The sequence below is a fragment of the Oratosquilla oratoria genome, chromosome 12, assembly GCF_046742065.1.
Source record: "Oratosquilla oratoria isolate Oo_2021 chromosome 12, ASM4674206v1, whole genome shotgun sequence".
NCBI lineage: Eukaryota > Metazoa > Arthropoda > Malacostraca > Stomatopoda > Squillidae > Oratosquilla > Oratosquilla oratoria.
The window spans coordinates 39808774-39823930 of record NC_134788.1 but is presented as its reverse complement, the minus strand read 5'-3'; the positions used below and the strand labels follow the sequence as shown (position 1 = coordinate 39823930).

General features: G+C 35.3%; 1 protein-coding gene across 2 annotated transcripts; it reads right to left on the bottom strand.

Annotated features, from left to right (window-relative positions):
• Positions 1–1530: 1530 nt before the first annotated feature.
• On the bottom strand, positions 1531–13405 carry LOC143031488 (uncharacterized). 2 transcript variants are annotated; one of them, XM_076195403.1, is made up of 2 exons: positions 13267–13405; positions 1531–2984 (listed from the first exon to the last, which is right to left on the bottom strand). In XM_076195403.1, exon 2 carries the CDS (start codon positions 2935–2937, stop codon positions 2221–2223), a length of 717 nt encoding a protein of 238 aa, XP_076051518.1. In that variant the 5' UTR covers positions 2938–2984; positions 13267–13405; the 3' UTR covers positions 1531–2220. The 2 variants fall into 2 exon arrangements, with proteins under 2 accessions (XP_076051518.1, XP_076051517.1); XM_076195402.1 differs by lacking the exon at positions 13267–13405 and adding an exon at positions 13043–13130 and having other exon boundaries at positions 1532–2984.
• Between the last annotated feature and the right edge of the window lie 1752 nt (positions 13406–15157).

The window sequence follows — 15157 nt, the reverse complement described above, 5'->3', positions numbered from 1 at the left end:
GCCTTCATAACGGAAAATGTAGTGTTTATGTTGTTATTTCTGTTTGTCTTGACCTTTCCTCTGTTTTGTTTTTTTCCTTCTCTCAGTTAAGCATATTGATTTGTGTGTGTACCTCTTGTTTAGCTATAAAGTGTCATGTCCTGGCAATTGCTGTCTTTTGTATTTTGATTAACTGGTGCCAGTTCTAATTTCATTTTATTGTATGTGTTTCTTATGCACCTTCATTATGTCGTATGTGATTCTTATGTATATATTCTTGTATTCTTGTTTATGTATTAGGGTGTGCTAATGTTGTTCTTTTCCACACTTTTGTATTCACCTTTGTATGTGTGTGGACTGTGTTATGTTTGCTTTTGTCTTGCCTGGTCATTTCTTTTTGTTTATTCGGTGGGGTCACCGAGTGGTGGTGGCCCAGTTATGTAATGGTGGCATAGAATATTCTTTGTGTGTTGTACATACGTATTTGTAATATTGTTTATTTATTATTATTGTGAGATATGACATTGTTATGTGCATTGTATATTATACATTATATTATATACATTATTGTGAGAACCAAGTGTTCGTTTGGGCGTGTATGTTTCCCGCCAAATCTGAGCGTGGTTGCGTCGCTTAGCGTCAGTCTTGAAATTGCATACAAAGTGACCGCACGCTCGTTTTTGTAGTGCTTGTAATTAATACAATATTTATCATTATTGCATTATTTGACTGTTTCATTGGCCACCCCAATACATATGTACAGAGTTAACAAACACTGTGCCTGCCATCACTGAAAAAGAAAAGAGGTGACTCCATAGTTCTATGGAAGTCATTAAAAAAGTATAAACTTGATAGAGATTTCTTGGTTTGGGATGATAGATCATAATTTCATGGGAATAACTTACATATGTCCGAAGGATATCAGAAAACAATCTTTTCATATAGATCTATCAATTCCTGGTGTGGCTTGGAAAGTATTATAGCTCAACTGAGCCATACACTAAAACAAGGTACTATAGTTGGGGAAAACGAGAAAGGCTCTTAAGAGTGTAGCTTCTTTCCTGTGCATTTCAATTAGTTGAAAAAAAAAAGTTAAGTAAACATACACACATAGGAGTTGGGGGTTTCATGGGTTTTGTTCTGGACTTAAGTATTGGCAATGGTTATCAAAGCCTATGTGCCACCCTTGGGCAATGTTCTCAGTGACACCCCCCTCCCCCCATCACCACCATCCCTTACTGCCTATTATAGCTATTGGCTTGTGAAATAATTGAAAATATATTTAAAATGCAGAAAGGATAAGAGAAAAATATTTCATGTTCTGTTGATTCTAATACAAAATTCATATATTACGGTTCCTCTGACCTTTTTTTTTCTATTATTATTATTATTTTGTCAGCTTTGTGGGCACCATGTCCAGATTAGAATTGCTGCCCACCTATATGTGCTGCCCCAGGGCATATGCCCCCCCACCCCCTGTGAGTGCCCTGATAGTTATGAAGTATTAAATGTTTCACACTGGGTTTCTGACACAAGTTCCACATCTAGGGACCCAGATTAGGTCCACATTTCCTGGTGTTTTCCACACAATGCAGCTCTAGTTGGAGGCAAGGATGCTGACGAGTTTTGAAGATGTCCAGCAGGGAGGTGATTCTCTCTGATGTCAAAGTTACATAGATTCATCATTGGTTCCTTGTCAGAATTAAGTTTACAAAGGTATAACAAGAGAATATGATAAGCTTTTAGCTCCTTCACAATGGTGTTATTCCCTAAACTGAATAAAATGACCTACCACTATTCAGAATAAAATCTTCATAGGTCATCATCATATCAAAGTAGTAAATTTGAGCCAGCATAAGCCATTTTGTTATTATGTTCTTCCCTAAATTGAATAAAACTACTTGGTACTAGTCAAAACAGAATATGCAAAAGGCATCATGATATCAAAGGAATTAAATGTTTAATATCATGGTACTTTTGGTTAACTTTCAGTTATAATGTGGCAATAAAGATATATGTAGTGATTAAAAATTCTGCAGCTTTATCAGCTGCAACTGTTATAAGAAAATAAAGAAGCAGAATGAATAAGTCCTATTTTTCATCTTCAGGTCACCTTTATTTTTATGAGAAAGCAATTTCTTCTGAAAGGTCTTTTCCCAGAACAGATTTTCATGTGTATAGCAAAATAAAATTTATGTATGGAGATATCTTAAAGCTTAAACTAAACAGAATTTTCTGTTCTCATGTGTGAATCTTCATATGCTTATTGAGAGTAACTTTATGTGCAAAAGGAGCATTACACAGCTCACATCTATAAAGTATCTCTCCCTTATGAATTCTCAAATGGCGAGTGTAATCAGATATTTTTCCAAAAGCAATCTCACACAGACTACACTGGAAGGGTTTTACTCCTGTGTGATTCATCATATGATTATCAAGTGATTCCTTATGAGAAAAAGTAGCAACACACATCTCACAGTGGAAAGGTTTCTCACCTGTGTGAATCTTGAAGTGCCGTTTTAGACTTCTCTCAAATGAAAATGCAGCGTCACATATGTCACATTTGAAAGGTTTCTCTCCGGTGTGAACCCTCCTATGCTGAATGAGAACACTCTTTCTTGAGAAAGCATGATCACATAGATCACAGTGGAAAGGTCTCTCTCCTGTGTGGACTGTCATATGCATGTCAAGATTTCTTTTACGTGAGAATGTAGCATCACATTGTCCACACTGAAAGGGTTTTTCCTCAGCATGGGTTACCATATGTTGAGTTAGATAGTTTTTTCGTGAAAAAGCAGAGCTACAATGTTCACAATGAAAGGGTCTTTCTCCGGTGTGGGTCCTCATATGCTGAGTAAGAAGACACTTTTTTGAGAAGGCCGCATCACAAAGTTCACAACACAAAGATTCCTTCCTTGTGTGGCTCATCATATGAAAATTTTTACTTCTTGTAGCCATGTATTGTCTTATGGTACCTTAATAAAAGTTTCATGGTCATCCTCATCCTGCCAAATAAGTCAAAGATATTAATTAATGTAACTGAAACAACATTATTTAACTTTCACACAATATTAATAATATTATTGTACATATTCCAAACACTGATGGGAAAGTACATGAGTTGAATAAATAAAGTAACTCAAGAAATATTGGGAATGAAAGCAATAGTAATCACTAAACCAATCTGTAACCTGGGTTCTCTCTTGCAGAAGACCAGTAACCTTTATATACCTGCCTATGGCCACAAGTCTGGCCTATTACTCATACAGAGAAGAAACTTTGTACTACTTGAATTATGCATGGGTTAGACAGGGTAATATAACAGGTCTTGTGTCTTTTGTGTGGTGACTGCATCCTGAGTGTGATATCTGCTGCTAGGCCAATTTCATGTTGGTATTGCTTTAAAAAGTATGCTACCTTATTTTTGTTAAAACATCATAAAATATGCTCTGAAGTTATTGGTACAATGCCTCAGGCTATTAATGCCAGAGCACAGAATGGAAAGACCATAAAGTGCAACAGGGAAAAACCCAAACACTGACTTAATGTAACATAATGACAACAGAATTAAAAATATGTTGTGGGTGTATCAATACACATACTCTGAGGGTTGTCACTGGTGGGCTAGGTATGACTATTAGAGTGTAGGAGATGGAATCAAATGAGAATTACTCCTTTCCTATGTACTACAATTAGGTAAACACACACACACAACATCAGGTTGACAGTGTAGTGGTACCACCACTCCTGACCGCTACTTTAGTGACCTGAATTGATGTCCTGCCTATGGCTAAAAAAAATTATATATATATATATATATATATATATATAAATGAAAAATAAAAAATCAGCATCACTGTACTCTGAACCGGCACTCTAACATTGGTGGGTTGGGTGTTATGTATTTACCTACCGGTAGTTGTATTTTGTGGGAGGAGAGCTATGCTTGTAGTGATCCACTATTCTATCTTTCTGCATCCAGTTTTTTCTTAGTCATGTATAGTTTTAGCACTCATTGTTTCCTCTTTCAGTTTGTTCCAGATATCTCTCACTCTGTGTGGAAAGCTATTCTTTTTCAGATCTCTCCTGTAACTGTCTTAAATTTCTTCTCATGTCCTCTTGTATTTCTTCTGTTCCATTTTAGTAGGTCATCCCTATTAAGAATTTCCATCCCTTTCATAATTCTGAAAATGGTTATCAAATCAACTCTTTCTCTTCTTTGTTCTAGGATTGGTAAATTTAGTTTGTCCAATCTTTGTTTGTTTGTCAAATTGCAAAGTGTTGGTGCCATATTTGTCATTGCTCTTTGAATTCTTTCTAGTTTCTTTATGTTTTATTTGGTACTAGGTGCCCATAGTACAATTCATATTCCAATTTTGGTCTTATCAGTGTAACTAGTATTTTCTTTATTATTTCTTCATCCATGTAGTCAAAGGCCACTTTAATTGATCTTAATAAGTTAAAAGTTTCTCCAACTAATTTGTTGACATGTTTGTTTGGTGTCATGTTATTTGAGATAGTTACTCCTAGGTCCCTTCCTAAGCTTACATTTTTAACATCCTTTGTACCAACTTTATATTGCACCCGAGATTCTATTTTTGCTTTTTCCAAATTCCATTATACTACATTTCTTAATGTTGAAGTTCATTTCACTCTTTTGACTTCATTTCCAAACCTTGTCCAGGACTTCTTGAAAAGATTTGCAGTCTTCCTCTGTACTTACTCTCTTTAATAGTTTCGCATCATCTGCAAAGAAGTTCATATAACATTCCATGCCTTCATCCATGTCATTTATATAAATAGCAAACATTATCAGAGCCAATACAGAGCCTTGGGGGACTCTGCTTATCATATCTTCCCAATTTGAGTTCTTGTCTCTAAGTACCACCCTCATTTTTCTTCCGTTCAAGAAATCTTTCATCCATTCCAATAATTTTCCTTGTATTCTACCTATTATTTAAATTTTACTTAGTAGCTTTTTGTGTGGTACTTTGTCAAAAGCCTTTTGTAAGTCCAGAAAGGACAATCTGCTCATCCATCTCTTTCTTGTATTATTTCTATCAATCTTGAGTAAAAGCATATTAAGTTTATAGTACATGATCTTCCACTTCTAAAACCAAATTGTTTAGTGTTTAGTATATTGTTCTCTTCCAAGTGTTTAATCCATTTATTTCTAATAACTTTTTCACATATTTTTGCTACTGTGCTTGTAAGGAATACCATCCTATAGTTTGTTGGATTTTCTTTGTCTCCTCCTTTGTATATTGGTACAATATTTACATTTTTCCAATCTTATGGTTCTTGTCCTTTTTTGAGTGCGAATTAATTGTCTTGTGTATTTTGTAAGTTCATCTACACATTCTTTCAATATCCAGTTTGCAATTCCATCAGGCCCATATGATTTTCTGATGTCAAGGTTCTTTATTTGGTCCCTTATTTCTTTCTGTGTCACTGTAATTTCTTTCATTTAGGAGGATCTTTCTCATTGTCCTTCATCCCAAATTTGTGAGCTTTCAATTGTATATACAAACCTAAAATGCCTAGTCATTACTTCAGCCATTTCTACATCTTCTATATATTCTTTATTTCCTTCGTGCAATTTTACTATTTCATGTTTGTCTTTTAGTTTGTCATTTACATATCTGTAAAATAGTTTAGGTTGGTCTTTGCATTTGTCTATTATATCTTTTTCTTAGTTTGTTTGTCTCTATGTATATCTACATATTCATTTCTCAGTTTGATGTATGTTTGCCATTTGGTCATTTTTTTGTCTTATTTCCATCTCTTCCAGGCTTTGTCTCTTCTATCTTTAGCATCACTACATATTTTGTTATACCAACACTTTATGTAAACCCTTTTTTGTTTCTTCTTAGGTACATATTTATCTGTTCCCTCCTTGTATTTTTCTTTGAATATGTTCAATTTTTCTTAAGTGTTATGAAAAAATTGTCTAAGTTTTACAAAGTCCATTTCATTGTACTTAAATCTTCCTTCTCTGTTTCTCATTTCTTCTCACATCATTTTGTTCCTTAAATTCGAACTGTATTAGTATGTGTTAATTCTTCCCAATTGGTGTCTTGCAATTCATTTTGTCTATGCTTTCAGGTCCAGAAGTCTCAATGGTTCTTGTTTCTATATCTAGTGCTTTCCTTGACCCATTGAGTCAATGTATAATCAATGGTCAAATCCAGTAGAATGTTGCCCCAGAGTTCCTCTCCACCTTTTATTGTCATTTCTTCCCAATTTAATTCCTTTGCGTTAAAGTCATCCATCATTACTTTGTTTCCTCCATCTATCATTATCTCAGATGATGCATTCTTTGTGTCTTCCAGTAATTTTGAATGATCACTATCAGATCAAGCCTTTGTTTTTGGGGGCACATATACAACTATAAATATTCTGCTTTTCATAATGCTATTTTCAACTTTAATTGTGATCATTTCCACATTATCTTTACCTTTTATCTTTATCACATTTAAGCCCTTTCTAGTCAATAACATGACTCCTCCCCCCCGTTTATCCATTCTATTTTTCAACCAATGGTTGTACAAACCTTGTCCCACCATACTTGATGATATAGGACCTTTCAATTTTGTCTCCACAATTCCCAATATGTCTAGTTTCTCTATTAACAAATAGTCATTTAATTCATTTATTCCAGAAATCATACCATCCATGTTTGTGTATGCCACTTTTGATTTTTTTTCTTCTCTTTTTTTGGTTAATGTTTATATTTTTCTGATATACCACTTTCTCAGCCTCAGATCCAGTACTCTTCAAAAAAAGAAAAAAAAATTCAGTCTCCGTTCTCTCGTTTTTTCCTTAGCTTCAATTCTTAGTGCCCTATATTTCTCTATTTCTTCACCATTCATTTCTTTTTTTATCCACACATTTTTGTCATTTTCACTGTTTCCTAGTTTTGCCGCCTCCGATGGTATCCCTTCAGCTATCATTTGAGTCCTTAGTTTAATTTTCATTGGCCTATATATTTTTTTTCTTTAGAGTATGTACCCATCCTATGCACGTCATTGATTTCCTTCTCCAACACTTGACCCTTGTCCTGAACTGCTTTCAGTATTTCCTTCGCAATTTCTCTCTTCTTTTTCTTTTTGGTATTTGTGCATTATTTTTTCTTTGACACCATAAACCACAGTGCATTTCTTTTTATCCACTGTCTCTCATCCAGTTTTCCTTTTTTTATTATTACCTTAATCACTGCTTCCTTTGCATTCTCTTTTACCTGCTGTTGTATTATTTCTTTGAAAGAGTTTTGTTTATTTTTATGTTCCTGTTTCTATTGATTTTTTTTTTTTTTTTTTTTTTTTCTCTCAATAAGCTCCATCTCTTTGATTGATTCTCCCATCTTTTGGTCACTGCTTGTAATTATTCTATGACCTCTTTCTTTAGTTCTTCATTTTTGTTTCTATCCTCATTTTCCTTTCTTTCCTTTTCTCTTTTAATCATACTTAGTTCATTTTTAGATAATTTAACTCTCAGATTATTTCGTTGTTAGTTCTATGTAAGTTTGACATCTCTATTTGCAAAGCTCTATAGTCTATCAATCAATAAGTTCATCTATCAAGTCGTTGATGTCTCGATTCCTTAGTGCCCTGCTAATCCTAGTTTCTCTTTCCATATCCATTACTTTTTCTATTGCTCCCTTTTCACTCTGAAAGCCCAAAAAAACATTGCTTTCATACCTTTGAGTTGTCTTTAGAGTGACACTTATACACATTCTCTTTGGGATCACTCCCAGTGATGACTCCACTCTGCTCATATCTAATCCTCTCTTTGTTGGTTCATTCTTTTTTCTTCTTTACTTTCCTCCATTTTATGCTAAAACTACTTTCCAAATACTTGATATGATACCTTACCAGTCACTCAAGAACACAACTCTATATCCTGAAAAACAACAAGGCGTTTTTCCTAATTCAATCAACAAAGCGCTACGTCAGAGCTCAATTGCTGGACTTCCATCCTCTCCGACGACAAGTGTGTGTATCTACCTAGTTGTATTTCCCGGGAAGGGGAGCTATGCCTGTGGTGTCCCGTCTTCATATCTCGTTTTATCTAGCCTGTTTTTAAATTCATGTATCATTTTTGCACACACCACATTTACATCCAACTTGTTCCAAACGTCTATTATCCTGTGGGGAAAGCTGTTCTTTTTCAGGTCTCTTCTATAATTGTCTTTCTTGATTTTCTTTCCATGTCCTCTTGTATCTCTACCATCCCATTTTATTAGATCCTCTCTATCAATAATTTCCATGCCTTTCATGATTCTATAGTTATCAAGTCTCCTCTCTCTCTTCTTTGCTCCAATGTCTGTAGTTCAAGTTTTGCCAGCCTCTCCTCATATGATAGTTCTGAGAGTGTTGGTGCCAATTTTGAAATTGCTCTTTGTATTCTTTTCAGTTTTGTTATACATTTTTTTGTACTTGGTGACCACCTTGTCACTGCATACTCAAATTTTGGTCTTATCAAAGAGAATTAGTATTTTCTTCACCATTTCTTCATCCAGGTGTGTAATGCCACTTAGATTGATCTTATCAAATTATAAGTTTCTCCAAAAATTTTGTTTATATGTTTCTCAAGGGACACATTATTCATAATAATGACTCCTAGGTCCTTTTCTTTTTCCACTCTTTTAATTTCTTCCTCTCCCAATGTATATGACCCCACTATTCTTTTTTTGCTTTAAGTGTGTGTGCATATGTATATTTATCTACTTGTATATACCTAATTGTAGTATACAGGAAATGAGCAATGCTTGTTGAGTCCAGTCTCTTATCTTCTAATTTTCTAACATACCTACCTACTCTCAAATTCATGTACAGTTCCAACTTAATCTATATCTTTGATTTCCAATTATCATATCTGATATTCAACTCATGTATTGTTTGAGCTTGGGCTATATCAACTTCTAAGTTATTCCACATATTTATACATCAATATGGAAAACTGTATTTCTTTACATCATTTTAGACATGTGGTCTTTCTTCATTTATTTCCATGACCTCTTACAGCCCTCTCATCTTTAATCAGGTTATCTCTTCTATCAATGCAATCTATCTTCTTTAGTGACCTGAACACTGTAATCATGTCACCTCATTCTCTTAAATCTTTTAAACCTGTATGTGTGTGTGTGTATGTGTAATATCATAGTATTACCCATGGGTCCCTATAAGACCACTGAGATCACACACACAACACACAATCTGTCCAAGACTGGAATATACATCAGTGGTAAGGTCCCCACAGAGAGTGAGGAATATAACAAACATCTAGAGTATACAAAGGGCAGCAACCAAACTGGAAGCCAGCCTGGCAGATAAACCATACTTGGAAAAACAAATAACACTGGATCTGCCAACTTTTAAATATCAAAGAGAAAGAGGTGATATAATTACAGTATTCAGTTCACTAGAGTGAATAGATTGGATCGGCAATAGAGATCATGTGATTAAGGCAGGGAGGGTTTTAAGTCATGGGAACAAATTAAGAAAGATCACATGTCTAAAGGTTGTGAAGAAATACAATTTTCGATATAGATGTAAAAATATTTTGAATAGTTTATTAACCCTTAACAGGTAAAGGTCTTTTTGACAAACGATTCAGGTAAAGCGGGGTCTGACAGACCCCAAACACAAAAAATAAAAATAAAATACTTCTACTGCATTAATTGACATAGAAATCAAAACATATGTACTTCAACTTATATTCTTCCATTTACATGCTTAAAAGTGACTATAATTGTTAGACATATATTTTAATGAAAATTACAAAAAAAATGTGAAAAATAAGATATTGTTGACTTCAGAGGGTGCTTGACTGAAAGCATGAAACATGAAGCGGTTGGTCATCATCATTTTGTAGAGACCAATGTCCCAACTATCTTTAAGGAAAAGCAGAGCTACAACGAATGAATAATAAATGTGTTTCATAAACCATGAAATCTGAAGAAAAAAAACGAGGTGATTATTTTGACTTTGACCAATTTTACGCCAAAATTATGGACTGGTTTTAATGAAATTTTCAGGGAAGGTTGATATTAGGTCCAGCAAACAATCTATAAGTTTTTAATGGTATCTAAGTTTATTATTTATAAGTTTTTATGGCTCTAAGCACTCCTACCCTGACTCAGCAAAACCCCATCCTTCGTTGACGGAAGTTTGTGGTCTCAGAGGGTTTTGAGTTTTCTTGAGAGGACATGAGTCGAGCAATTCATACATAATGCTAGTGATAATGAAGAACATATTATATTGGATATACTGAAAGTGGAATTTGTGATACTGAAGAATCTAATTGCAGTCATTGCAGATAGGGGTTGAATGGTCCTGACACACTGGTCTTTTGCAGTGTAGGCAGTAGTTCTTGGTCTTCCTGTCAGACTTCCGGTCACACAAGGCACATCGCTTTCTCATAGAAGAGGTATCCGCTTGCTGATGGGGCATGTTCAAGCCAAAGACCGTTCTGATGGTCATCAAAGTACTTTTGTGCATCCCCTTGAAGTTCATCCTCTCCTCTGCCCATGGCCGTATCATCTCTTCTGCCAGCTCAATCAGATACTTCCAGCGTGATGAAAGTTCCGCCTGTCCATCACGTTTCCTCATTTCATTGCAGGTGATATAGGAGTTGACACCGGCGGCGTTGACCAGTCCGTACATTATGCACAAAGGCCACCGTTTGGTTTTTCGGCTGCACGTATATCGGGCACACATTTGATCAAACGCGTCAACCCCTCCTTTTGTGTTGTTATAATACAAGATGATTTCTGTCTTCCCACAGTCATCCATAACAGGTTGTTGGTGCATTGAGGAGATCAACTGCACAAATTTTTTCTTCTTGTCAGGTAAATGTGACACAAGTGCCATGGTTGTGTCAAAGAGGAAAGCCGTGCACCCTTTTCTGATGACCGTCTTGTCTGTCATCAGAGCTGGTACTTGTGGCTTCTTGTCCCTCAGTGTGCCTACATATGTGAGCCCATAATTTTTCAAAAGATCTTGTACAAGGGGGGTAGAAGAGAACCAGATGCATGTGTGGGAATAGAGTGGCTGAGGTGTCCTAAAATGTGGCGAGATGTCACATCTTATGATGATATGAGAATAGTGTGAGAAGAAACATATTATCAACAGAACAGAAAATATCAAACATTTATATGTGATACAAAATATGTGATACAAATTAAATTTGAACTAAAAGAGGGGAAGGATGAAATAAATTACAGCTGTATGTGTGGGAATAGAGTGACTGAGGTGCCCTGAAATGTGGCGAGATGTCACATTTTATGATGATATGAGAATAGTGTGATCTTGTTGTGAGAAGAAACATATTAACAAAACAGAAAATATTAAGCATTCATATGTGATACAAAATATGTGATACAAATTAAATTTGAACAAAAGAGGGAAGGATAAATCAATCAAATAAAATGTGGCGGAATGTCATGCTTTATGATAATATGAGTATAGTGTGACCATGATATGAAAAGAAACTCACATTACCAGAACAGAAATTAAACATTGTGATAAAAATCAATGTGATCAAAAGAAGGAAAATGGAATAAATTAAATAAATTAAATAAATAAATTAAACAAATAAATAAAATCAAACTCGGATGTATGTTTTTCTGTTGATAAAAAAGAAGAAATTATTATTTACCCATAAGTATAAATGATAAAACATTTATATGACATGAACAAACCTCAGGTAAAGTGGGGTCTGACAAACCCCACGCTACTCACACCTCAGGTAAAGTGGGGTCTGACTGACCCCACGGTACTCACACCTCAGGTAAAGTGGGGTCAGACGGGCTCAAAAGCTCTATAAAGCTTATATAGAGCAAGATTCAGGAATGACCCTATCACCCCATTAAACTACTCCACTGATCAAGAAGGTATATGGGAGTACATATCTGTATGTAATATATTAGTATATTAAAATTAAAAAACAAAAAAGTATGGGGTCTGTCTGACCCCACTTTACCTGTTAAGGGTTAAGTGATATAGCCCAAGCTCAAACAATATATGAATTAAGATCAAAATTTGATAATTGGAACTGTACATGAATTTGAGGCTAGGATGACAAATTGGAGAGTAGGATACAGGACCCTATGAGCATTGTTCCTTTCCTATATATAATAATTACATAAATATACATACACACCATATGAGGAGAGATTGGCTAAACTGGAGTTACCGATGCTGGAGCAAAGAAGAGAGAGAGGTGACCTACTGACCATCTACAGAATCATGAAAGGCACAGAGATACTCGATAGAGAGGACTTACTAAACTGGGACAAGAGAAACACAAGAGGACATAGAAGGAAAATAGAAAAACATAGCTACAGAAGAGATCTGAAGAAAAACAGTTTTCCACATAGAGTAGTGGACACTTGGAACAAACAGGACAATGAAATAGTATGCGCAAAAACCATTCATGAGTTTAAAAGTAAACTTGACACTGTGAGATACAAAGGCGGGACACCACGAGCATAGCTCCCCTTCCCGCAATATACAACTAGGTAAATACAACTAGGTAAATACACACACACACACATTTGAGGATAGGTATATTAAATTAGAGCAGGAGATAGGACCCTTTGAGTATTGTTTCTTTTCTATATACTTCAACTAGGTACACACACACACACAATACATGGGCAATACATGAGTTAAAATCTAAATATAATTGGAATTTAAGGATATAGAATAAGTTGGAACTTATTGTGAATTTGAGGCTAGGTATGGTACATTGGAGTGTATAGGAGACTGGACCTAATGAGAGTATACTAAAATTAGGTTAGTACTTTAAACACATATTTTTCATTGGTTTGTGATTGTTAGAATTATTTTGGAAAAATCACATAAACATAGCACCATGTATCTTCATGAAAACTGAGGACAAAGTGGAAATTCAAATTATCAATACAGTGGGGCTGTGGATTCCCAATGCTTATTTCCATACATAAGCACATTAATAAGTTCAATAAAATATGAAGTATTGTAGGCATACGTATCTTTATCTTTCAAAAATATATGATAGAAATTTAAACTGAGTTTACTATGATATTATTAATTGGTAGTGCCTTGTCTCCAAGTGTTGTTAACAGGATCTAATACCGTCACATTTTGTAAACAATGGAACTGTCGTCAGCAAATCGAGTCCCAGGAACTCAAACTCAATCACAGAAACTTGCCGTTCATGTGGTGACAATGCTGTTTTCACCACATATATTTAAACGAATTCTTCTATTTTCACTGCATGACTATAAACCTTATATTTTACCTGGGGCCACCGACGGATACTTGTTAGTTCAGGTTCTCCGAAACTGACATCAAATAGAATAGACTCCCTGCCGCTGATGATCAACTTAGTATTTCCTCCCCCTTTCACATGGAAGCTGACAACTGCCCTAGCCAGTGACATAGAAACGACCTACGCTAATATTACATAGGAAAAAGGCATTTTCCCTAAATATATTTATACGAAAGCTCGATGTGCCAAGTTTCAAATATCCTTAACAATTGTTAAAGAATTTTCTTAAACAATCGTTTCACATTCTCCTTGTTAGTGAAAGCATGATTTACAACCAGCTAAAGAAAACTTCAATACATATTTATTACAGGGGTAACTAATCCTTTTTCTACCACAGGTACAATTATCAATTGGGTATGCGTTTTCTTTTTGTGTTCGCCATGTCATCTTTCGTGTTAACATTAAATTTTCATCATCACCACCTGCCATGTCCGACATTAGTTGCGTATCACCTGTTTAGACAGTGCTCACCTGGGTCAGATAGGGAATGGAAATTATCCATGGCTCAGTAATCAGGCCTATCATTTACGAATGTCCACCTTCCGTAGCTTTGTTTCAACATTTTGTTCCAGCACTCTGAAAACAAGCGCTAAAACACATTGAGAAACTCAAGAAATAAGAACTTTCCTTTCTTGCACGTCTATCGTTTTTTTTTTTTTTTTTTTTTTTTTTTTACAACGGTAACCGTAGCAATTGTCTTTTGTTTAAGTCTACCCAATCCTGTGCCAAAAGCAATCCTGCAGGGCTATCAAACGATTCTGGCACTTCTCCAGCTGACGCACACCATCCAACTGAACATCATCTAGACCAGAGGCTCTCAACTTGGGGTTCGCAGAATGGTTTGCATGCGTGTTCAGATAACTACTGAAAAAATCACTTAAACATTAAAATATGTATGTGTATCACTGTGCATTTTCATGTTATGCTTAACTAGAGAATACTCATTGCAATTTGAACTATTTGGTATCTACTGTGGTACCACTGTATGTAAATCAGTCTTAATACATTACCATTCTATATTCTGCGTCAGGTTAGTGGGCGGGGAGTAGCTCACAGGTCGATGGTCTGCTCTAGACTGACAGCCGAGCCAAAGCAAACATACCACCCTCCAACCATTCAAAATCTATTCGTCACTTCTCTCATATTAGCACAAAGGAATACAAAGGTGGAGCATGCCGGTAGGAGCCCTTTTGGTCCATATCTAGGTCGGATGCGAAAAAATCATAATAATGATAAACAAATAAATGAATAAGTAAAAACTATAATCATATAAATAATAAATAGAATACACAAATAAATGCATAGGTATAGTTAAATAATAAACGGGTAAACAGTAAATAATAATAAATTGACATAACTAATAATAAATGAGAATCAAACAAATAACAATATATAAACGAAAGGGTCATTCTTGTGCCCCGTCACAAAACTCGAGCCAAAGACAATGCAGTGAGACACAGCGTTTTCAAAGGATGCCCTGACATCCGGCGCTGGCTTACCCGATTGCTTCATTATAATCCAACCTGCCCACCCTCCATCTACTCGGGAAAAATGCTAAAACAGAGAACATCCCTTCAGACCGCGTTATTTCTTTATTCATTTACAAATGAATTATGTAAACCCTCAGAGAAAACAAAAATCTGTAATCATATCCTTGCATTCAAACTACCAAGGTAAAAGACTTTACTTAAGCATTACGTTATTCAGATGTTGCTAAAGAATTTTATGTTTTTTATTTGAATCAAATTAATATTGTGGCGAAAGAGCATGAATGAATGTTGCATAGTGTGCCTGGATGTGACGTAATTTGTGACGTGTGATTGATGCGTGATTCGGAGAGAAAGCAAAGGGTATGCGTGGG

Bases quoted from the DNA above. Each gene is read 5' to 3' on its own strand.
- LOC143031488 (XM_076195403.1), bottom strand. From the start codon at position 2,937: ATGGCTACAAGAAGTAAAAATTTTCATATGATGAGCCACACAAGGAAG.